The sequence below is a fragment of the Topomyia yanbarensis genome, chromosome 2 (genome assembly GCF_030247195.1).
Source record: "Topomyia yanbarensis strain Yona2022 chromosome 2, ASM3024719v1, whole genome shotgun sequence".
In the NCBI taxonomy this organism is placed as follows: Eukaryota; Metazoa; Arthropoda; class Insecta; order Diptera; family Culicidae; genus Topomyia; species Topomyia yanbarensis.
Window position 1 is genome coordinate 68,839,099 of NC_080671.1, and position 23,723 is coordinate 68,862,821.

A 23,723-nucleotide genomic window follows, 5' to 3' on the forward strand; every position below is an offset into this window, starting at 1 on the left:
GGAACGCGTTTCTCCAGGGATATCACCCGATGTTTCTGCCGCCGAACTTTGGAGGAGAGTGAACGCTGTTAGCGGAAAAGGAGACAAGTCGGCTATCTCTCCCTCTCTCTCTCTCTCTCTCTCTCTCTCTCTCTCTCTCTCTCTCTCTCTCTCTCTCGAAGTTAACGGAACCACAACAGTCGAACCTCCAGAAATTATTGAAATACTCGGCGAACACTCTAGCACTCTGAAGAAGACTTAGAAGAGCGCCCACATTCTTCTCATCGGTCTCCGGACAAAACTTCAACAGAATTCTCCGGGATAGAATTAACGGCGGCACCCGCTACTACCCATGGCAAATTCGCTGGACTTGATGACGTCGGCTACCCTGTGTTGCAGCATACTTCTCCAGAGATTAGGAGAGTCCTGTCAGAATGTTTGAACCGCATCTGGAATGACCGATCTATCCCATCCTCTTGGAAAACTGCTCTTGTAATGCCTATACTAATGAAGAGTGACACTTCCCGTACGACGAATGATTTCCGGCCGATTAGTCTACGCACCGGCGTAGGCAAAGCTATAGCCATATGGAGCGAATGGTTAACAAACGGTTTATGAGCTACCTCGAAGAAAACTCCCATCTTGACCAGCACTAATTCGCATTTCGCAAAGGTGGAGGGACTGGCCCATCTTAGGGACTCTGGAGAAATTCTCCAGCAGGTCCTGGCGGACGATCAGCATACCGACATATCAATATTGGACGTCGCCAAGGCCTACAACACAGGCTACAGCGAGGGGGTTCTCCGGTAACCAGCAAACTGGGGAATCACCGGGAACTTTGGGAACTACATCAAGGACTACCTCCACAATCGAGTCTTCCGAATGGGATTCTGTAGCCTATACTCCAGAAGCTATGTCAAAGAAATATCCCACAGGGATCTGTCCTCACCGTCACCTTATTCCTTGTCGACATGAACTCCCTCTTTGCGTCGCTGCCGGTGGGAGTTCATATTTTTGTCTATATCAACGACATCATAACCGTCGTGGGGGGAGGACCGACCACTCGAGTGCGGATAAAGCTCCAAGTCGCAGAAAACGCCATCGGAAAATGAGTCGAATAGTGAAGCTCAACATAGTTTTTTTTCGAGAGTTATCCAACTGGAGCTGTAGAGCTAGGTTCTCATAAGGGCTCCCCGTCTGAATCACACACTACAATTGCAGACGGGACAGGCAATTGCGCCCACTAAAACACTGCTTTGGGTCAACTGTAGCGGGCCGTGATTCTGAATGTGATATTCATTGTATGGTTCAGGTATGTGCGCGCGTAGGGACTTCGCGATCGCGTGTATCATCGCGAAAGACTCGAGCATTTGTACGTTAACGTGTTCGATCGCGTGTGCGTTTGTATGTCGCGTGTGCTAACGTGTATGTAACTTCGAGTGTATAAATTCTATTTTATAACCGTGTGCCTTTCGCATATACGCGCGCGGACCGTGAATCTGATACTTAATTTTTCGTGTACGGTTCAGATTCTAGAAGAAAGTGGGTTCTTCCACATTACTAGAGTTCCCAGTCATGTCACCGTAGAACGTGTGATCTAGTGGATATTAACTTTATTTTTTTATTGGTCCAGCCGAATGTATGGACCAAAGTTGCTAGAATGAAAAGTAAAGAATTCCGGACGTGACCGATTCATGATCGCGCCCGTTTGCGGGTTCCCTTTTTGAGACCGCGTTTGTAACTTCGTAAGTATTAAAATGTTCACATAATTACCGGAGTGTTATCAAGTTTGCGCGATCGCGGGCATAAGTGTGCGTAGAAGATCGCGAAGGGCTTAAGCGTTCGTATGTCGACGTGTTTGTTGCGTGTGCTCGCGTGTATTTGTCTTCGCGTGTATAAATTCGATTTTGAAACCCTGCGGCCATTCACATATTCGCGAATCGTCATTCTGATATTTAGTTTTCGATGTACGGATCACACTCTGACAGGGAGTGAGTTACCCCATATCACTAGAGTTCCCGATCATGTCGCCATGGAACATTTTGTCTAGAGGATATGGGAGTTATTTTTTCTTAATTTTTAATTTTTTTTTTTATTAACGTGGACCTAGACTGGTGGTACTGAGGATAGAGACTTCCGAACGATCCAAATTCATGATGGCGCGAGCGCGGGAGTTTGTAGGTTGACGCTTGAGATCGCGTTGGTAAGTTTATGAGTGCTGAGACGTTCACCTTATCGCCGGGGTGTTATCATGTTGACGAGCTCGTGGGCGTAGATTGCTTGGATAATAGCGAGGGGCTCTAACGTTTGTATGCTGACGTGATTTTGCAGTATATTTGCGTGTGTTCTTGAATGGTCACGCGAACCGTGAGTCTGATATTAAATTTTCGGTGTACGGTTCAGATTCTAGCAGAGAGTGGGTTCCCTTATATCGCTAGGGTTCCCACTCATGTCGCCATGAGACGTGTTGTCTAATAGGTATGAGCGTATCTTAAGTGGTCTAGCTGAAGGCATGGACGTAGGCTTCTAGGATAGACTTCCGGACGTGATCGATTCGCGATCGCGTGCGTGATGGCATTTTTGTAGGTTCCCGCTTGAGACCGCGTTTGAGAATTGTAGAATGGCAGTATAGGACTCGAAAAGAAGAAATAAATGACAATAGATGAGAGACGTAATAGATTAGACAAGTACAAGATACAGATGAAGTTATGATCATCACATGAAAAATCTTCATTAGTGCTTCAAACACTACTAATACTTGAATAGCCAACCACCACACATAGCACATTCTTTCTCAATTATATATTTGTTATTGGTTGACTGTTGGTTGTGAGCTGGTAAATAGAGGAAAGGTATAGAACAGAAAAAAGGCTCACATCAGCCCTCCCGGCCTCCTCGATACACCACCATCGAGGCGTATTGTAATCAACATCTTGAAGCGAGCTTCTTATGTAAATCAAATCCTGAGTAGTCATAATGATTGGTGGAGGGTCTGGGTCAATTGACATAAAGTCGTTTGGCATAAAGTCATTTGGCATAAGGTCATTCAGTATAACGAACATTTGGCATAATGGTCATTGGCATAATTTTGAAAATTGATCACGCTTAAGGTCATTTGGCATAACGGACATTTGGCATAATGGTCATTTGGCACAATTTTGCGAATTGTTCACACTGAAGGTCATTTGGCGTAATGGACATTTGGCATAACGGTCATTTGGCATAATTTTGAGAATTGTTCACACTGAAGGTCATTTGGCATAACGGACATTTGGCATAACAGAAATTTGGCATAACGGACATTTGGAATATCGGACAATTGGCATAATTTTGAGAAGTGATCACACTGAAGGTCATTTGAAATTTTTTAAACTACAGGGAAACACATAATTTAAGGGGTTGTTGAGATGCGGGAAAAACGGGAAAAGTATGAATTTATGTAGTCGTATTTTTATAAAGTACTTGTACGTCTAGCGTAGTACAAGGTCCAATTTGCAAAATCCACTTGAAAACATAAAAAAATAATAATAAATGTCGAAGTAATAGCAATTTTTGCAAAACGCGTGTTTTTCAGAGGTTTGCCGTGACTACGATTCCAGTCCAATAGCTCAACTGAAAGCATAAAACTAAAAAAAATTATTAGCATCTGTGCCTGTGGTGTCCTTGAACGATTGATTAAAAAAAATTCTTCGTTTTGGAAACGGGACACTATTTTTACCTGAAAAAAAAATATTTAAAAAAATCATAATATGAAAATTTTTACGAAAAAATGAAATCGTTCAAGGACACGGCAGTTAAATTACGAACAAGCTAAAAAAGAGATTGGTTGAAAACTTTTTCGGCAATCGTAGTCACCGCAAAGACGTTTTTGGGAAAACATGATTTCGAGATAATCGCGTTTAAAGTTTCAACTATAAGCCACGCCTCCGTAAGGCAGTAAGATGAAAAACGCTATAACTTTCCGTCTACTGCTCCGATTTCTATAAAAATTTGAGATAACGATCTTGAGAACCTGAACTTTACGATTCAATAAAAAAAAACGATTTTTTGGCATAATATTGAGCCGTGCTACTGCTGAAGGTCTTTTCGTACAATTATTATTACATTAAGGAAAACAGTAATTTAGCATACCGGTCGTTTGGCATAGATATATGCAGAGATAAAGTTATTGATTACCAGGATGTTTTTTGAGTATATGCTTTCTTGTATGTATTATGTATTTTGATTGTATATTGACAATAACGTTCATCTTTCGAGGAAAAGTTAGTTAAGTAGTTGTAAGCAGCAGGCATGTTGCTCAAATGTTTGAGCATAACGGCAGCTACCTAAATATTTAAATGACTTCAAATGAGTTTGTTCACCTATAGTACTAACATTGAACTTGAACCAAAATTAATTGGATTATTCTTCTTTACCAATTAATAAAAAAAGTTTACGACTAGTTTGGCTACGCCACATTGCTTCGGACTTAAACTAATTTAAAGTCCCTATTTTTGAGTAATCCGGGCAAACAAGTGGATCACAGGTTTGCTTACGAGGGGCCGCTGCTTCCGACGGCAGGTCGGCGGCCACCTCGCCAAGCTGATCCTCAGCGGCTTTGCGCCTTGGTTATGCGGCAAAGCAGCATTACACTGGCTTCGCCCTAACTGCTACAACAGAGTAACAACCGACGATTGAATATTTGTAGGGGAATGTGTTCGGTTGTCGGCACTTTTGTTTTTGGCTTACAACATTACCCCAATTGAACAATGTATGGGAATAAGCATACTAATGGAAAGCTAGAACCTTAGCTAATAACTTATGAAAAAATTTAATTTATTCTGTCAACTTGAAAAAATTTATTAACAATTTAGTAAAATTCTAATTTTTTACCATTTTGAAAAATGTGGTCGGTTGTCGGCACCCTAAGAAAATTGACTAAAAATGTAAATGTAAAACGCTAAACCGGAAGTCGCCTTCCTGGTTTTCAGAATGGTGCCAAAGATCGATCTCTGGTATCTATTTGTAAAGCCCGTTCCAAAATACCCATATTGATTAGGTTATTGAGAGCATTTGTCACAAAAAATGGGGTGCCGAGAACCGATCATGTTTGGGTGCCGACAACCGAATTTAATAACCTTTTCGAAAACTGATAAAAAAAAAAAATTGTGGCAAACATTTCGGTGCCATTCAATGTTGAATCACAAAATAGAATAATTTCGCATCGTAAATATTCAATGCGCATACTTTTTTGATCGATTTACTTCTTTCTGGATAGCAGTTTTACACTATAATATACTAAAACGTAAATCATAGCAAAGAATCCATAATTGCAAGTATGAACAAGCACAAAAATTTCAACAATGAAACTCAAAAAACTGCTCATATTTAAAAGAAGGCAAAATCAGTTAAAAAATGCTAAAAATTTACTCGAAATATAATCAATATTAGGTAATGGATAGTAACACATCTATCTATCTATCTATCTATATCTATCTATCTATATCTATCTATCTATCTATATCTATCTATCTATCTATATCTATCATTATCTATATTTATATCTATATCTATCTATCTATCTATCTATCTATATATATAACAGTCAAAGTTTGTATGTATATGATTTATAGACTCCCAAACGGCTTAACCGATTGCCGTAAAAATGTATACATAGTAGACATTCGTTATGGAGCGTGTTTGTGTGCTATTGGTAGAGGATGTTCTTCCTGCTAGATGGCGCTTCGGAACAAATTGTGTTTTATTCCTATTTCGTTGGAAGTCGCAGCAACGCGCGATGGGTATTAGCTAGTTATTACTATTGCTTAGTGCAGCTTTAACCTTATGGGTCATTCACCTGATAAACTACACATTCGTATGTTATGCCAAATGACTTTCAGTGAGATCACTTAGCAAAATTATGCCAAATGTCCGTTATGCCAAGTGTCCATTATGGCAAATGTCCGATATGCCAAATGTCCGTTATGCCAAATGGCCTTCATTGTAATCAACTCTCAAAATTATGCCAAATGACCATTATTCCAAATTACCGTTATGCCAAATGACCTTCATTGTAATCAACTCTCAAAATTATGCCAAATGGCCAGCTCCCATTGGTGGATTATTAACATGAGAACTAATTAACCTCTAGTAGTAGAACTTGGTGCAAATAGAAACTAAAAAGAGCGAAGGTCCTTATATTTAGACAACTCTATTGAATCTATTGTGGATTGATGATGTTTACAATACCGTCAATCCCATCAACCTGCGAGAGGGGACTCATATTATCTTTGAAATTTTCATCCAAAAATAGATTGATTTTTCAACGTGACATAAAATTTAATCAAACATTTCTAGGGGAAAAAATTTACAGATTTTTGTACGACTTTCGCCGATTTTGTGATGATGGTTGGAAACGACATTTTCCTTTTTTACACACACTGTTATAAGCAGTTTGAGTTTATCACTCATATAAAATTTTTAAAAATTACAAAAATCATAAATTAACTTATTTTTGTCATATAATTCGAACCACCAAAATGTGAACAGCTATGTTGCCTTAATACACATAATTGTTCCATGTTCCATGTTAAGAGACATTCTAGGACGATACTTTCTTTGGCAAAGTTGTTAGACTGGACTATACTGCCCATGATCGCATATCAGTCCCATAAAGATAGGAAATCCCATAGAAAACGGGACAACTATGCTATAATGGGTAGTATACTTCTGCTTTAATACATAGTAGTATACCGAAAGAAAACTGTGGTCTCGAGGATTGAATACGCAAAAATGTAGCCAATTAACCTCAATTTTTGCAGATATTTTTGACTACATATGGAACCAAAAAAATTTAAACTAAAAAACGATAATTTGCCCAACCCTAATGACCATGCGTCTCCATGTAATTCAACAATTACACAACTTGATGGAGTTGAGTTATCATTACTTCGATTTAACCATACCATAAACTGTTGTTTATGTGCCATTTAATCCAATGCAGTATCTTACAAAGGCATTGAACAGTACAATTTTCTGACACAATTTCAAAATTCATCGCTAAATTTTCTCAGAATGCAGATGAAACTAGAATTTGGAACTACTACAACTTTCAACTATATCTAAAAATTTCTATATGATTTCACTTACCCGAAAATGGGTGAACTATTAGCATTCCTCTGCAAATAGGTCAGTAAGTTTTTTAACGGTTTCAACATAGTTCAGATGTCGAGTTCTCCTCCAACCCCGACTAGCACTGCTGGGGTCACTAGTTATACAAATTGGTTTCTGTCTGAGTTCTTTTTTCCGCAACACTATGGTGTCTGCCGCCGAAGAATGCGAAGGATATCGGTGTAGATGGGAGCTTGTCCAAACAGAGAGTTTGTCGCTGCAGCAGCGTTGTGACATCTCTCGACCCTGTTGGCCCCTAGCCATGGCCTATCGGTGCGTCCTTTCAGGTGCATCTGGTGACCATCTCGCCCAAGGGGGCGGGAACGATGGTTGAAACCCTACGAAAAGAAAAAAATAAAACGTCGAATTAGATCGATAGATGGTGTTGGATTGTATTTTAAATGGCCTTGAAGCGATCAGACCGGAGAATGCGAAAATCAGTGGATCGATCCTAGCTGTAATTATCAAGCTTGTCCGTCTGTGATGTGCTTATCATCTCACCGAGTTGTCGTTATTTTCGTTTTGCTTATGCTACTGTTTCTACTCTGCAAATGCCAATTTACATGTGCTGTGCAGAGCGATCAAACATATTCCAAAAACATTGCAAGCAGAGAGACGACGGACCGGAGATTATCGCAAAAGACTGTTATCAGAGTTCCCTTCGATTGACGCCGTACAATGTGAAGCGAACCTTCAACAACGTGCGCGAGTTCCGTACGAGTAGAGCTTCGAGTAGTTACACCGCTGTCTAGTTAGGATAATGAGTGTATTATGTGACGAAAGCGCGTTTTTATTTCGACCGTCTACCGAATGACAGCTAAAATACTGCAGAGAAGAACTAGGTTTTTTTCCCTCTGCTTTTTAATTTTTCAGGCAGCTTGAGCATGTATTGTACTCTCTAACGAAACATTTCACGTCACAATACACCCGGACTGAAGTTCCATTCCATCGTTCATGAAGCGCTCTCCGATGGTGAGTGTGAGTTAGGCAACAACTAGTACAAAAATTGCTCGAACAATTTTCTATACCATTATTTTTCTAGCAGCAGCAGCAGCAGTACTGTATAACATTCAGCCTGGTTGAGTTCACCTTTGGTAGAGCACTGCCTTTGGCCCTCTGTGTAATAAATATATGGCGGCAGCCAGCAGCAGCACCGAGTCGACACCCTACAAACGTTTGTGGATTTGCCTCGCCACCATTGAAAACGATATTTTCATGCTCTGGCTCTCTCGTTCGTATTAGACTGCTAGACCAATGCTGGTATAAAGCAGAGGAGGAATTTGATGTGATGTTATATGTAATTATTCTCCCTTCTCCGATTGAGCATTGTTCTCCGGGAACTCTCAGCGCTGGGCGGAAAACGGCACAGGGATGAAGGGGTGAGAATTGGAAAGTTCCGAGGAAATAGATGATCTGGTTATTGTAAATGTACCATATGGGGCGAATTGTTGCATTGGCTAGTAACTTGTATGATCCAAAATAAATACACAAAAAATTCAAGTCGGTAGCCTAATAAACATCTTACGATCCAAGAGCCCAATGACCTAGTCATTACCAGGGGGTATTTAGAGGTTTGTGACGAAATGCTACGACGGGGGAGGGGAGTGTTGAAAATCACTCAAAAAATGCTACGTCATTGTACATTGATTTATTTTGAGGAGACAATAGGTGGAGGATTTTTTTTGAGAAGCAATTTTTCCATGTGAAATCCCATGTAAACTTTAAATAGTGGACCCAAAATTATAGTTTCACTGATCGAGCTAAGAATTTGCAGTTCTTCTAGAACCCAAATGGTATCCAAAAAAGTTGCTCGGAGTAGGAATCTAGTTTTTGTCCCACTCTAATGCAGAGGAACACAAGAATTAGCTTGAAGGTGCCAATTTTGTTTTGTTTCACATTTTAAATTACTTAAAAATAGGGGATTACATATTGATTTTTTAATGAAACTAAGGAGATTTTATACATTTTCACAAGGGAGTAATTTAATTTTCGTAAGTTTAGGGGGGTCATTTAGTTTTTATGGCAATATTTTAAGCAGGGAGATTATTGAAGCAAATAATTTTTAACTAAGGGGGACAATTTTTATAACTATCTTAAAACTAGGAATAACTAGAGAGCGTGATATAATTTTGTAAAGATTCGGGGAGATTAATTAGAGTTATTTTTTGTGGGGTAGTAGAGTTGGGCTTTTTCAACGAGACTATATAATATAATAGTTAAAACTAGAAGAGACAGGAAGAGCTAAATGTTTCGGGAAGATATTTGGAGTGGGTGAAGGGGGGAGGGGGGTAGGGGTTATGCTTCTGGTTATACGAGTCAGGGAAGGGAGGGTGAACAAAGAGGACAGGGGGATAAAATTATAAACATTCAGTTTCAGGCATCGGGATCAGCGGCATAGATTACAGACTCGTGTGGCTTTCATCTGGAAGAATCATGTACTAGGACACTGGGTGGTCCTCCTCAAGACGGCAGAGGTTTCGATTTCGTAGTACGGCTCAGATGCGGATCGGCAACACTTTGAGTTGCGTGTGTGATGTTCATACTGCATGTCCCGTGTTTGTTGGCTCAATCGACAGAGATGTTTTGTGTCGCCTGGGAGTCGCATCAAACCATCGTGGGTACAGGCAGAAGAGGGCACTTCTAAGAATGATAAGAAAAATAAAAGGGGCAGTTAAATTCGTATATTGATGATTTTAGGAAGTCGTATACGAGAAACATAAAGAGGAGTTTGCGGCTTGCCAGTTCATCTCGAACCGGGACGTTGGGTGGCCTTCCTCGGGCCCGGAGGGTGCCCATTAGTCGAGACCTGGCGAAACTATACTCAGCGCACGCCCAGACAATGTGCTCGATGTCGTGATAGCAGACACCACTATCCACGAGCCCAATACACCGGAGATGTGCGTCCAGCGTGTAATGGTTTGCCATGGGACATCACACGAATGAAGTCACGACCCACATCCATCCCCTTGAACCAAGGTTTCGTCGATACCTTAGGGACTATCAAATGTAGTCACCTTCCTAGTTCACCATTGCTCCATGAAGCTTTCCAATTTTTGAGGGTTCTCTGATAATACTGAAAAAATCATTGAAGCAAATTGGTCTTTCATAAACGTCACCTTCCAAGGCACCCACCTTAGGAGTTCGCCTTCTCATTGCCCGGAATGGAGCAATGAGAATGGACTCACACCAAGGTAATCTGGAAAGATTTGTCAGATAAAGCGCTCAGTAGCTCCTGCATTTTCTTCAAAAAATGCGAGGAGTGCTTTCCATGTTTCATCTAGCGAATAGCGTCAATAAGGCTGAGGCTATTCGAAACGATGGAGTAATGGTCTGCGAGTAATGTTTCAATGACTCCAAGGGTATACTGAATAGCAGGTAGTTCTGCGGCGTAAACTGAAGCAGGGTCACTGAGTTTGTAGGAGGCTGTGAACATTTGATTCAAAATACCGAAGCCAGTGAATCCTTCGAAGTTTGATCCGTCAGTATAAAACATCTTAAAGCAGTCGACTTCTCGGCATTTGTTATAAAAAATGTTTGGAACCACTTGTGGGCGTTTGTGGTCCGGAATTCCACAAATGTGTCGATTTATTGCATGCTGATGTTATGATTTTTTGCTAATGATTTGATACGAGTTGTTTCGTAAATCGTACCTACCAGTTTGTAGAGTAATGTTACACTACCCGGGGAAACATAAAGTACTCAATCATCGGGGCAAACTGGGAAAGCGTGTTACGTATCATCGTATAGGCTGCTACGAACATTTTTTTTATGTGCGGTAAAATTAATTAATGCAAATTTTAATCGCTTATTTTGCTTGCAAATTTCGCAGCGTGAATTCTCCATTAAAATTAATAGCCGACAACAAATGTAGTATCAGATTTGTTGTCGGCTATTATCATACGTGACATTTGTAGGATAATTGCGAAAATTCCACACTAAGAAACCTGCTTTTGGTTAGGGTTTGAACATATTTATTTATAGTGCATTAACCTTAACTTTCTAGTGCTGATATTCCGCGCGCAAATGCCCCTCTACTGGCGTTTAACTGGTGTCGGGTGGGTTTAACTTGCAGTGGGTTTAAACATTATTTGTTATCCAAATTGACCCTTATAGTACGTTCAGACTACGAGTTAAAACGTGTTTTAACATTATCTTGATGACATTTTTCTTATTGCCAATTATTATAACGTGTTTTAACTTTGTAGTGTGAACATAGTATTAATTTGCATGCCATGCTTGAAAATGGTTTATTTATAAAAATATACACCTAGACGAATACTTTTTGCACCCACTGTATGAGTAATGCAACCATGTAGAAGATAGTAAAAACTGAATTACCAGCCTAAATGTACGGTTATGGCTCTGTCATTACGCACCCATTTATTTAATTAAAAAGTGTGCACTTTGCGATAAATCAAGATAGGATGAGCATGATGACGGTACAATTCGTAACTGCTACTCCGTTATTGATTAGATCAAGCGAAATTGCACAGACAATCAACAAATGGGGCCATGGAGTATCTGTCCATCATCGATGTGCAAGTTTCGAAAGTACTTTGAAATGCCAATAACGGAAGCGAAGGGAAAGGAAGGAATCTGCACCTCCTCGTTTGTTACAGGAAGGAATTTTTGTTAATAGGATGGGGTAAAGAGTTACACCAATCTGGATTCACCTTGATAAATTATATGATCTATGCAACTCTCAGAAGTGTTATGTGTGTATTGCACTGGGCAGTCGGCTTCCGAAAATTTATGGTAATTTTATCGCTTGTTTAATTAATTTCGAAACGCTCGGTTTGCAAAAAAGCAACTTCATAATTTTATTATCCATAGCTTCTTCGAAAACAATACAATATAATGAAAGGCGATTGCTACCTATGTTAAGGTTTCGTAATCCAAGCATAATTATAACTATCCGCGCGCTTTGTTATGCCATCTGAGGAGAATTTTAAACGCCATGAAATAAGCGCTATCGAAATACCTCAAACTGTTAACTTTGTATGTCGAATATACGGTGCGCGGTTTTTTTACGTTAATTGCTAGAGCAGGATTGGACGATAAGAACGAAAAGAAACTAACTTGTCACTTTTTGCGTCAATAATCAAGCTATGGTTTTATCATCATGAAGAAATACAGTTAATATGACAATAATATAGTGCATGTACTACTCCGCAGTAGAGGTGTGCGCCACGCCGCCGCCGCCGCGCCGACGATTGCATGTAAAAATAGTAAGCACATCGGCGTGACGCCGTCGCGCCGCAGATTTTTACCTGAAATCGGCAGCGCGGCGCACACCTCTACTCCACAGCATATTAAAGTACTACAATGAGAACAATTAATATAATTGATTGAGGATTTAAAAACAAATTGATAGTTGGTTTTGAATAGTTCTTGCGAATTGTCAATTCTCAACCCTCATACATAATTTAAAAGTCATCATTTACTCAGACAAGACCATGCGTATTCCCCATGCGCAATAAATACCCAGTGGCAAAATAAACACTAAACAAACAAATAAATTAGATTGCTCAGTCTAAAGAAATGTAAGCTCGATAGGTATCAACCGGCGGATCCGTATTCCCTTACAATGTCATAAAATCAAAGAACATTTAAAATTACATAAGACAAAATATATGGAATGAAAAGGCCCATATGCCCTCTTGGTCTTCTTGATGCCCCACTATCGAGGCGTAACGCAATAATCATCTTAAAACAATTGTCTCTCAAAGGTTCTTTAAACCTGATGCACGAAATATACTTCATGATATGTGTAATACCTAAGGGAAGGAACTAGAACTAGTAGATATACAATTGTTTCTAACGAAGAATTGAGGATTACTTTTATAGTTATACCTATTTAGTTACACCGAATAGAACCCTGATATAAAATCGATTCACCGTACACAACCATTCTCCAAGCATTGGCGTCGTCATCGGATCGGATCACCTCGTGTCTGCCCATGTGGTAAGACTTTGTACTGCTTTGCCATACGGTTGGAGCCATAGTTGAGAATACAAACCAAATGAATGACCAAATTTTCATTCGAGTAGTTGCCTCTAACACGAAAAAACGAACGAGACCGCTATCTCGGTTGGTTCTCTTAACCGGGTGAACCATCATTCGTTGCTACTCACGAGTGAGAACGAATACCAGCTCATTGAGAAATAGTGTGGAGGCGCGTGATAAGTGTGATGCATGGTGACGACATCCGATTCGACTCAGTTTCTGTATGTGAGAGTGTTGATGATTTGCCGTAGCACGGATAGGCAGATAACACGCGAGTAAGCCACACAGAAACTTTGTACATGAGCTAGCGTGATTGAAGCAAAACGATGATTATCATCATCCCCATCATCATCATCATCATTATTATGAACACCGACCAAACGAGTGATAGATTTCAGACTAAGCTCAGCAAATTTCCATGTTTTATAACACATTTGCTGCGAAGCTTGGGCATTTCGTTTGTGCACTGTGTATGAGTCGTCGAAGTGACTGGCAATGATTGTTGTTGTTGTTGTTGTTCCCACTGTCGGTACCCAGTAGCACGTACTGACTTGGAACTGAACCGTCTTCTCAACGTAATATTTCAAGAGTTTGAGAAGTCTTTTCTCATTCAAGCATAGGAATTTGAACTTTGGCTCTGATCAACTTAACACAACCAAACACCACAGACAAACACCCAGTCGGTTGATTGGTGGTGCTCGAATAGCGTTTTCTGTGCAAATGCCGTTTTGTTGAATGGCGAACACAAGCATTCTCGTTAGTGCTTATGTGTTGTGCTTTGGCTGTGCAACAGCCACAAATTCGAAGTTACCAGGAAAGGCAAGCTGGCGAATGTGTTTCCAATTGATTCGAAGATTTCTCGTCTGTATCGGTAGACGACAACTTCATTGGATAGCATTAGATTAAATGCAGATGAATATATGATTAGGCTTTGTTTGAATCTATAGAAACTAAAAATTTTATGCAAGAATCAAATCTTTTAAATCTCAAAAAGGCAAGTTATCTCAGAGGCCCAGCTAGTTACAGTTATCTAGTTTTAATGAACTTGTAATTTGAAATATAAATGATCGAGCCTTCTTGGGGCTTCGATTCTCTCACTGATAAAACGACACAAAAGAGGCTTTTGACTTCATTGGGTCTTAGGGGCGATGCTTTTTGAAGTCACAATTTTAGCTTGCCTTTTTGAGGGTTAAGGATTTTTCACAATGCTCCTTTAACGAACGTCTTGTTATGGTGGTTAACAGATAACCGAGCTAGATTCACCCTCAGCCAACACAACCACACGAACGCGATGACGGAGCCGCTTGGTGATTCATTGCATTTCCACTAAATGAGTGATGACCGTGTGTAGCGGTAGTGGATTAACCAGTCGCACAGTTATCACCCACCCCGTACACAAGTCGGACAAAATCTCAAAAGTTACACGTAGCCGGATGAAAATTTTGCATTTTTGTAATTTTATTACTCTGATTCATATGTAACTTCTTTTTTGAAATATTTTTTGTGACTCATTATTTCGACACGTAGGGTGGCTCAAAAATTCAACATTTACGAATATGAAGTGCACTATACCTGAAAATTCGCTTTCGAAAAATGAAATGAAGTGAATTTTCAACAAAATAATCGTTTTTCCAATTGTTGATAATTATGAGACACATCAATAATTTACATAGGCGCCATCCACATACCACGTGGACAATTTGGGCGAGGGTAGAATCTAACAAAATACGAATACCTGGAAACCCTCTTTATTACATTAATTGACAAAAACTACAGAAAAATCTACGTGGACATTGTGGGAAGGGTGTAAAAACGAAACTTTTTTGGTACACGTGGTATATGAATGGCCCTTAATGGACCCTAGATAGTTAAAAGTACCACGCGTCTCCTTTAGACATGGGAAATCATGAAAAATCGCATTTTCCATACTTCGGGCCAAACAAGACATTCATTTCCGAAAAGTACAATAATTTTCAAATATTATGTACTGCAAACGATCTTGCCAAACTGTTTAAAAAAAGTAGAACCACTTTGAAGATGACTTTAATTTAATGCACGATTTATCATTTATTATGCATATGTGAAAGATAAGAAAGACCTGTAAAGTTAGATCGAAGGGTAAATATAAGCCCAACGAAAAACCTTTCAAATAAAGCCCGTTTGAGCTTAATCGGATTTTTAACTCAAATGATACATTCGTTTGAATAACAGTGGTTTTACGCAGCTTTTTCTGAATTTATCATCAATTTTACCTTTGAACCACCTTTGAAAAAAATCGAATTCTCTTCCTCGAGCTTTAATATTTGAAGAATACTATCCCGCTTATTAACAATTATAAAAAATATTAAATTGAGAAAAAGCCAAAATAAAATTTTGAGGTTTGTCCAGTCGCCCAACTGTGAATGAAGCGAGGGTGAAGAAATGTATCCTTAGAGGTCTCGGCACTTTTTCATCCGCGATGGTCAGTCTCTTTGAATGATGCCTGCTGTATTGTGGCGACCGATGCAAAAAATGCAATTCTTAGATGACAGGCTTGAAAGTTGTTTAATGTATATGTATAAATGGACAATGTATACTAATTCTACTGAACTCCACTAAGTTCTTTTTCATTGTCCATCACTTCTGTTTTTCTCATCCTCTTCAGATCCACTGCACATGATCCCAGTTAAATGCTCTGCAAATGTTGACATTCGTTTACCATTCATTGCATACTTTTCACCGTTTCACCGTTGCTCATTTGACTCATCCATCGATTCTAAAAACATGCCAAGTGCGACCTGATCGGCACGAATTGTTTCTAAATAAAAAAATTCGGTAGTTGAACGGGACGGGACACTATCAAGGGCTGTTACGGAAGCGCAAAAATTGTCGCTTTCCTTGTCACCATATTGTTAAAAAAGATACCTATGTAATTTCACAAGCGGCTGGAGTCAGTAGTAGATTGAGAAATATTTGATAGCGAATAATCGATTTTCATGGAAACTTTTGTAAAGTTTTTGTAATTAACTAATGTTTAGTCAACAAATTTGTGTTTCGACTTTGTTTCATCAGTATCGTCACCGACTTGGTCGCCATAAAATGCTAGCTAATTAAATAAATGGTAACACTATTTGTGTTCACAACCAAACTACTGGTCGCAAGTAGCTTACCATTAGTGCAGAAGTATTGTTTGCTGATGAGAAACATAGCGAAATCAAAACATTAGAACTGGAGAATTAACTCTTCTAGAGGTCTAAATCTCAGGTCTGAGAATCCAGTAATTATTTGATTCGGAGAAGAGAGGAGCAAAGGATTGACTTTTCTTTCTGCACCGGAGAGCTAAAGGGCAAACACGAAATTATTGCGACACCGAAAATGTCATGCCAATTTTCTTATAATGTTTAAAATCAAACCAAAATTTTAGGGTTGTTTTATACATATATTTACTTCAAAAAACAAAAGAAAAGTTAATCGATAGAGCCTTGAGTGTAAAATTGAACGCATTTTCGCTTGATGCCCTCCATCAAAGTCTTTACAGTGTCATCCGGTACCTGTTTCTCAGTTCTTTTTCCATTTTCTTAACTTGTCCTTCTCGTCTTTGACTGTCTCTTCCGAAGTTCCCGCTTCATCATTGCCCAGTGCTGCTCCACCGGGCGCAGCTCCGGACAGTTTGGCGGATTCATGTCCTTTGGAACAAAATGGACAGAATTGGCCTCATACCACTCCAGGACATTTTTAGAATAGTGGCATGATGCCAAATCTGGCCAAAATAGCGGAGCTTCGTCGTGCTGCTGCAAGAACGGCAAAAGGCGCTTCTCGAGGCACTCAGATTTGTAGATCTCGCCATTTACTGTGCCCTTTGTCACGAAAGGCTCACTCCGCAGTCCGCAAGAGCAGATGGCCTGCCAAATGAGATATTTGGAGGCGAACTTCGACATTTTCTTCTTCTTAAATTTGTCGTCCACATAGAACTTGCTCTTACCGGTGAAAAACTCCAACTCCGGAATTTGCTTAAAATCGGCTTTTATATACGTTTCGTCGTCCATCACACAGCAGCCATATTTTGTCAGCATCTTCTCGTAGAGCTTCCGTGCCCGAGTTTTAGCCGTCGATTGTTGCCGCTCATCGCGGTTTGGGAAGTTCTGTACCTTGTATGTATGTAGTCCAGCTCTCTTCTTTGCATTCTGGGCGTAGCTCTGGGACATGCCGATCTTTTTAGCCAAATCACGACTTGAGACGTTGGGATTTGCTTTAATCATCCGCTTCACCTTTCACTCCGTCTTTTTGTTCTCCGGTCCCGGTTTTCTTCCGTGGTCCAACGGCAACCGCTCCTGGAACCGCTTCAACACTCTAGAGACGGTTGAATGGTGAATGTTCAACATTTTCCCCAACTGCCGGTGCGACAGGTCAGGAAATTCCAGGTGCTTGGAAAGAATTTGTTCTCTCGACTCGCGTTGGTTCACCTCCATTTTCATCGAATCAAAAAACACGACTTCGACTTTGACAGCATGTAAACAATACACATCAATGAGAAAGTGTGCAAAATTTGGTTGATTCTTACCCAATGGTAAAAAAGTTATGCCCTGTTGAATGTGTCGCAATAATTTCGTGTTCGCCCTTTATAATCCTGTTAATTTCTGTTTTTATTAATTGCTATCTCCGGATTATTGGAATTCCACATTTCCCAACTCTACTTATAACACGGTGCTACAAAATACATGAAATTGAATATACCTTTAAAGTGATTTTTTATAGGTTGTAGCTTTGGTCGTCTACAACACAAAACCACGTATGTTCAATTTAATATACACCTCAAAATCTTGATTTATGGCAAAAAACTGTTTTTCAGGATTTTCGGCACGGAAAAATTGTCTACGCGGTCATTTTTCAACCAATTTTCAATTCTCTAAGTGTTTTGGGAAGAAGAAGAAACGATCTTTCTAATGGTATGCTATTTTTTCATAAAAGATATGAAAATTTCTTATCGTTTTTATTAGGAAATGCCATTTTGTTTTAATAGAGAATATCTAATTCCGCATCCAACTATTTGTGATTAAAATCGAATGAAAAATGGCAGAGATATTAATTTTTTCCAGATTAGAAATTTGGCCGCATGAATTTTTAAAAAATAGATTTTTTTTCACAATATATACGCGAACGGAGGTCTTAGTGGAATGTACGATTTTTTTGCTTGATTACATATACATTCTAAAGTATGTGTGTGAACTGTGAAGTTAAACTGGGAAAAATAAGTTGTTAGAAGTGAAATTGAATGTTCTCTCTAAATTTTGTTCGAAACAATGAAACTTCTTTAGAAGAATGTTGAGAAACATTCAAAATTTTCATGAAAAAACCGCAAAATTATGGTTGTTTTCATATTGTTGTTCCAAAAGCGCATAGTATTTTTGACAAAAGAACATAACATAGCATACCGTTGGAAAGGTTATTTTTCTTTTTCACGCAAAAAATTTAAAATCGCTTGAAAAATGACCGCGCAGAAATTTTTTTGGTGACGAAAGTTCCGAAAAATAGAATTTTTTTTGCTATAAATTAGGATTTTGAGAGTATACAACATTTTTCATACATTATACTGTGCTGCATTTGGTGAGATCTACAACCTATATTATGTCACTTGAAAAGTACAAAAACGCTGTAGGACCGTACAATTACTATACTTAATTATAAATTCCAAACATGAAAATCGGAATACTACAATTTATTCTTTGTTTTCGAAGTACTGCTTTCCTATATATTTGCTGACTTTTGAATTACTCGATTTCTTAATTTCAGGATTATTATTTGTTGGAAACAGTTGACAATGGTAAAACACAGTATGGACACAGAGAACAGACATCCATGATCGAACAAAAATATTTTAAAAAACGTGTATAAACATTTGAATTAATATAGGATAAACACTAGCGGCGCCACACCAACCTATCCCAACTATCCGTCAAATCCATTCCGAAACCGGTTCGAAATCCTGAATGGATTCAGTATGGAATCTTGCTCAAAGAAAACAACCGATTCCATTTCTATCGGTTGATGCATTTGAGCTGGGATTCATGCTGGAAGTCCGAACCGGTTCCGGAGTAGTTTGGGTAGAGGAATAACCGCTGTCAATTCTGTCGAACTCAGCCACAAAAAACATGCCGACAGTAGCGCACCTGGTTTGGATATCCCAACTACCTTCGAAACCGTTAGAGATTTTACACAAGTTGAATGCTGAAGATGGACGTCTGTTCTCTGTGGTATGGATGCGTGTTGGCTTTCGCATACAGAAAGATTATGCAATTTTCTTCAAAAATTCATTTTTTAACCGATGAATGACCGAGTTTTAAATGTTTGTTCGTCGAGTTCAGCAAATGCCTGTGCGTATGTGGCGGTGGACGGCTATCTTCTCCTGCTACACTTGACACCAATTTTTTCTATGGTGAATTGTAATTGTAATTAATTCATCTATTATCTAATTACAAATAAGCAGACATTTTATTATTTTCGACGCCATTCGTGTTATTATTTATTATTTATTTGAACAAACCAAGCTAATTTCTATATTTATTTAAAGTTTAATTAGCCAACTAGGAAACTAATCCACAGAGCATATGTGTGGGGAATACGCATGGTTTTGTCTGAGTGGAATGATGCCGGTTGAAAAATCTGATACCTAACAATACACGACAAGAATTGAAATACCAATTTACGGCAGTCATATCTTCACAAAGAACATATTATTTATTGTCATATTTGTGGTTTACTTCTAGTCCGTTGAATCATATTCATCATATTGGGAATCATTTTCTTCCATATACCGTTAAAATTTTGAATAGTATTTGCACAATACTTTCAATTGCCATATTAACCATTTTTTATCATACGCATAATAATATTTTAGCTTGATTATTATCTTAAGAATTTATACAAACAGGGCTTCATCTCTTCCATTTTCAAGGTTGTATTATATTAGGTATTAGCTTTTATTTTCGTGCAGCTTGTTTGCCCCTCCTTCTTTTCTTTTTAGTAATTAACATAAAAAAACTACGTGCGCCTTTCTTCGGTTGTACATCCGGTAATACAAAGTCGGTCATTACAAGCACTATTCTTTTCTATTCTATTCTAACCCTTACACAGCCAGTACTGAAAAGCATCCTGGAAAACACTGCAGTTATTCTTTAGTGTTTTTCTTGTCAATATTAATATTTGAAGCATATTTTCATATATCGCAAATACTAAAGCGGCCCGGCCTACTGTGCAGAGTTGGGTTTGAAGATGTTTCAAAATTAGACGGCTTTTAAATTATTCATTTAACGAATAATCAAATTAACGAATTGTTTTGAATCTTAAAGGAGGAAGAAACGAGGACAACCGTACCGATCGTTTAAGACAAAGGTTTAAAGGGGATATAATAAATCGTTGGGAGTGACTTGGCTAAGAAGGCTAATGTCACTCCTTTGAACCTTTGGGATGGGACAGCAGTATTTACACCTTGCCCTGACTAATAAGCCTAGGTTAAAGCGCCTTTACTCGCTGTCATTGTTTTGAATGTTGTGTTATCGAACAAATAACTACTGTGCAGAGTAGTTATTTGTTCGATAAGTATGACAGTTCTTTTCAGTTCTGGTAGAAAATTCACGATCGTTCAATATGGAAAATTAAATTAGACCGTCCAAAGTCGCCAATGTGAGCAGGACCACATATTACAGACTTTATCGCAGGTTGATTCGCCAATCAATTTTTTATATATTTCAACTACCAGTATTTCTTTAACTTTGTTCCGATGGGTGTGGCGAAGTGCACCAGATACAGCTAGTTATATTTTAAAATTAGGGTAACAATACTTATCTTTTGTCCTCCATTCCTAACCATCCGCTAGTCGCCGAAAACTAATACGAACCACACTTCTATGCTATCCCACTAGATCCTGTAGGAAAACTGTTGATCTTGATTCTGGTATCGGGATATCCAACTCTTTTATATCGTTGCTCCCATGATCCAATCCAAACAGCCATCATGCCTCACAGAAGGACCGCGACACATCGGTCCTGGAAATCGTTTTAAAATTTCAACTCTCCTATTTTCCAGCAATTGATACCCAATCGATCGAAATAGACTTAGTAGCGGGTATCGAAATGAGCATCCATTTTTCAACGGAACCATGTGGCTAGTTAGGCGTTGACAGGAATAGCACCCCTGTATCAATTTGCTCCATAAAACTTCAATCGCCTTTAATACGCACACATAAAAAAATACGGAAACTAATAGCGACAGAACAATCTGCCACTTTATCCGGATTCTAATGACGTCCGCCGTTCACGGTACAATCAAAAGTTTACAGATACTGGTAATCCGAAGGAAAATTTTACCAACATTTTGCATCAAAAGTCGGTCATTACCAGCACTTACATGATACTTATTTTGTACTGTTCATAATGAACTCCAGATACAGTTATCGTCAGGAATCAGGAATTACGTGGTCGAGGAACGTGTACATTGTCGTGTCTTCTCATAATTTTCCTGAGCATAAGGAAAAGAGAAGCAGGAGGGAAGGAATAGAACTGGAAGGATGGAAAGCAGCAGGTAGGTTGAACTCACAAATAGCACAAATCATCTGCGAGAAAACTAAACATTGGTCTGATGCAAACCCGTAAGCTAGAAATTCAAGCTCATTGAGTTTCTTCGCAAGCCCTAGGCAACCAGCTTCCCCCGCAAATGTGACGGAACGCCACCCCGACGACAGCCGCAAATGCTCAACTTCTTTATCTCTGCCTGTCGCAGTGACGAGCAAAGAATGCGGTTACTTAGCATTGCGTTTATCCAACCTGAGATACTTATAAATGCTCCATGACCGCACGTCGCTTCCATAATAGACTGGAATGACACATTGTTTAAGGCACCCTCAATATCTAGGAACACATTCAAGCTGGATTGCTTGAGCGGGACACCTTTTTCAAAGTTGTAAACAACATCGTGAAGCAGAGTGATCGTAAAATTCTTACACTGATATGGATATTGCATTTTGTGCAGTGGATATTCAACTAAGCCAACGTTCCTGATGATGATCGATTATCCGTTCCAGAGCGAAGAAAAGTACTTAAGCATATAGCCCTAAACGCTTGGCTTCTTTATAGCTTGAGCGTCCCATTTTGGAAATCAATCTAATAGTTAATCCATGGCATGCTTTTGGGATATATTCTGTTGTAAAAGAAGTTGCAGATAGTCTACCACAAAACGGAGGTGCTATTGATCAGCTAAACTATTAACGCTTTAGCTAGAAATATTCTGATAGACAAAACAGTAACGTCTTCTGGTTAATGCATTTTCTTCGATACCAAGGTAAGGAAATCCTACTTGGATTGCAGCGCTGGAGACAGCGGGATTGAGTGAAGCTATGCACTGCTTATAATCGCAAGACAGTCCCCTGTTCTACGGGATTCCCTAGCTACATGGGACTGACTTGAGATTATAGGCAATGCAGTACCTTCCAATTTCATGAGTATGCGGAAAAGGGTAGCTGAATACACACTTAAACCGGCGCTCTAGCTGTGGTGAACAGGGTGCAGTTCCCGCCTGGTTATTGTTGTTTCAGACAGTACCATCATCGGTTCGGACACGCTTCGTCACCCCTCTGTCCATAGTGAGGAGATATCAGAAAACACCGGAGCACGTGGTGCTTGTCTGCGCTTGACGTTGTCACTTAATCACCGGGGTGTTGTCGAGATCGTGGGCGTAGGTGGGCATGGTTTATCGCGAAGGGCTCGAGCGTTCATATGTTAACGAATTTAACCAAATGGGCGTTTGGATATCGCCTACAAGTAAATTCACGTGAACAAATTAGTTTGTATAACAGTGTGACCATTCGCAATCTTCGCATGGACTCTTGAATAATTACACCAACTATGCTTAAACTTGAATTAGAATAGAGTGAGTTGCCTCATATCACTAGACTTCCTGGTCATGTCGCCCAGATACTTGTTGTTCAGTCCATGCGAGCGGTTTTTTTTGGGGTGGTCCTACTGAAGGCATGGACCTAGGCTGCTAGGGCCGACGCTGAGAGCTTCCAGACATGACGGATACATTATCGCGTGAGAACGCGTATTTGTATAATCATACTTGAGGTTGCCGCTGTAAATTCGTAGGTGTTAAAAACAGGTGTCACCTAATCACAGCGGCGTTTTTAGATTTGCAAGATCACGGGCGTGGGCTTGCTTAGATGATCGTAATTGCATATTCGCGTTTGTGACTAATGTTGTATTATCGCGCTGAGCTTGTGCTTTTGTATCCTAGCGGGTTTAATCGCCTGCGTATGCATATCTTATGATTGCAACTTAGCGTGTATAAATTTGATTGTGTAATTGTGTAACCGCTTTCATATTTGTGTGGGTTTTTGAAAGCTCGCGCGATCCGAGATGTTGAGTGTATGTTCCAGATCTAGAAGGGAGGGAGTTTTCTCATATCACTAGAGTATCCGCTCATGGCGCCCTGAAACTTCTAGTTTGTTTCTTTTTGAATTCGAAAGTTTTAACAAATTGACCACCAGAGCATTCTATGTATGCGAAATTCCAAACGTTGGTGTACGCGAATGAGTGTTTTTGTGTCGCGTAAATTAAAT

At 39.4% G+C, this 23,723-nt stretch overlaps 1 protein-coding gene across 4 annotated transcripts in view; it reads right to left on the reverse strand.

Moving 5' to 3' along the window:
• The window catches only part of LOC131678350 (uncharacterized), a 35,541-nt gene that overhangs the window by 9,343 nt on the left and 2,475 nt on the right, over positions 1–23,723 (reverse strand). Inside the window, exons 1-2 of one of the 4 annotated variants that reach the window (XM_058958421.1) lie at positions 8,157–8,318; positions 7,108–7,466 (exon numbers count right to left, since the gene is read on the reverse strand). In XM_058958421.1, the coding sequence (XP_058814404.1) occupies positions 7,108–7,175 (68 nt within the window). In that variant the 5' untranslated portion in view covers positions 7,176–7,466; positions 8,157–8,318. Of the gene's footprint in view, positions 1–7,107; positions 7,467–7,629; positions 7,774–7,819; positions 7,841–8,156; positions 8,319–23,723 lie in introns of those variants that run through there. The other 3 variants (XM_058958423.1, XM_058958422.1, XM_058958420.1) reach the window with 3 other exon arrangements.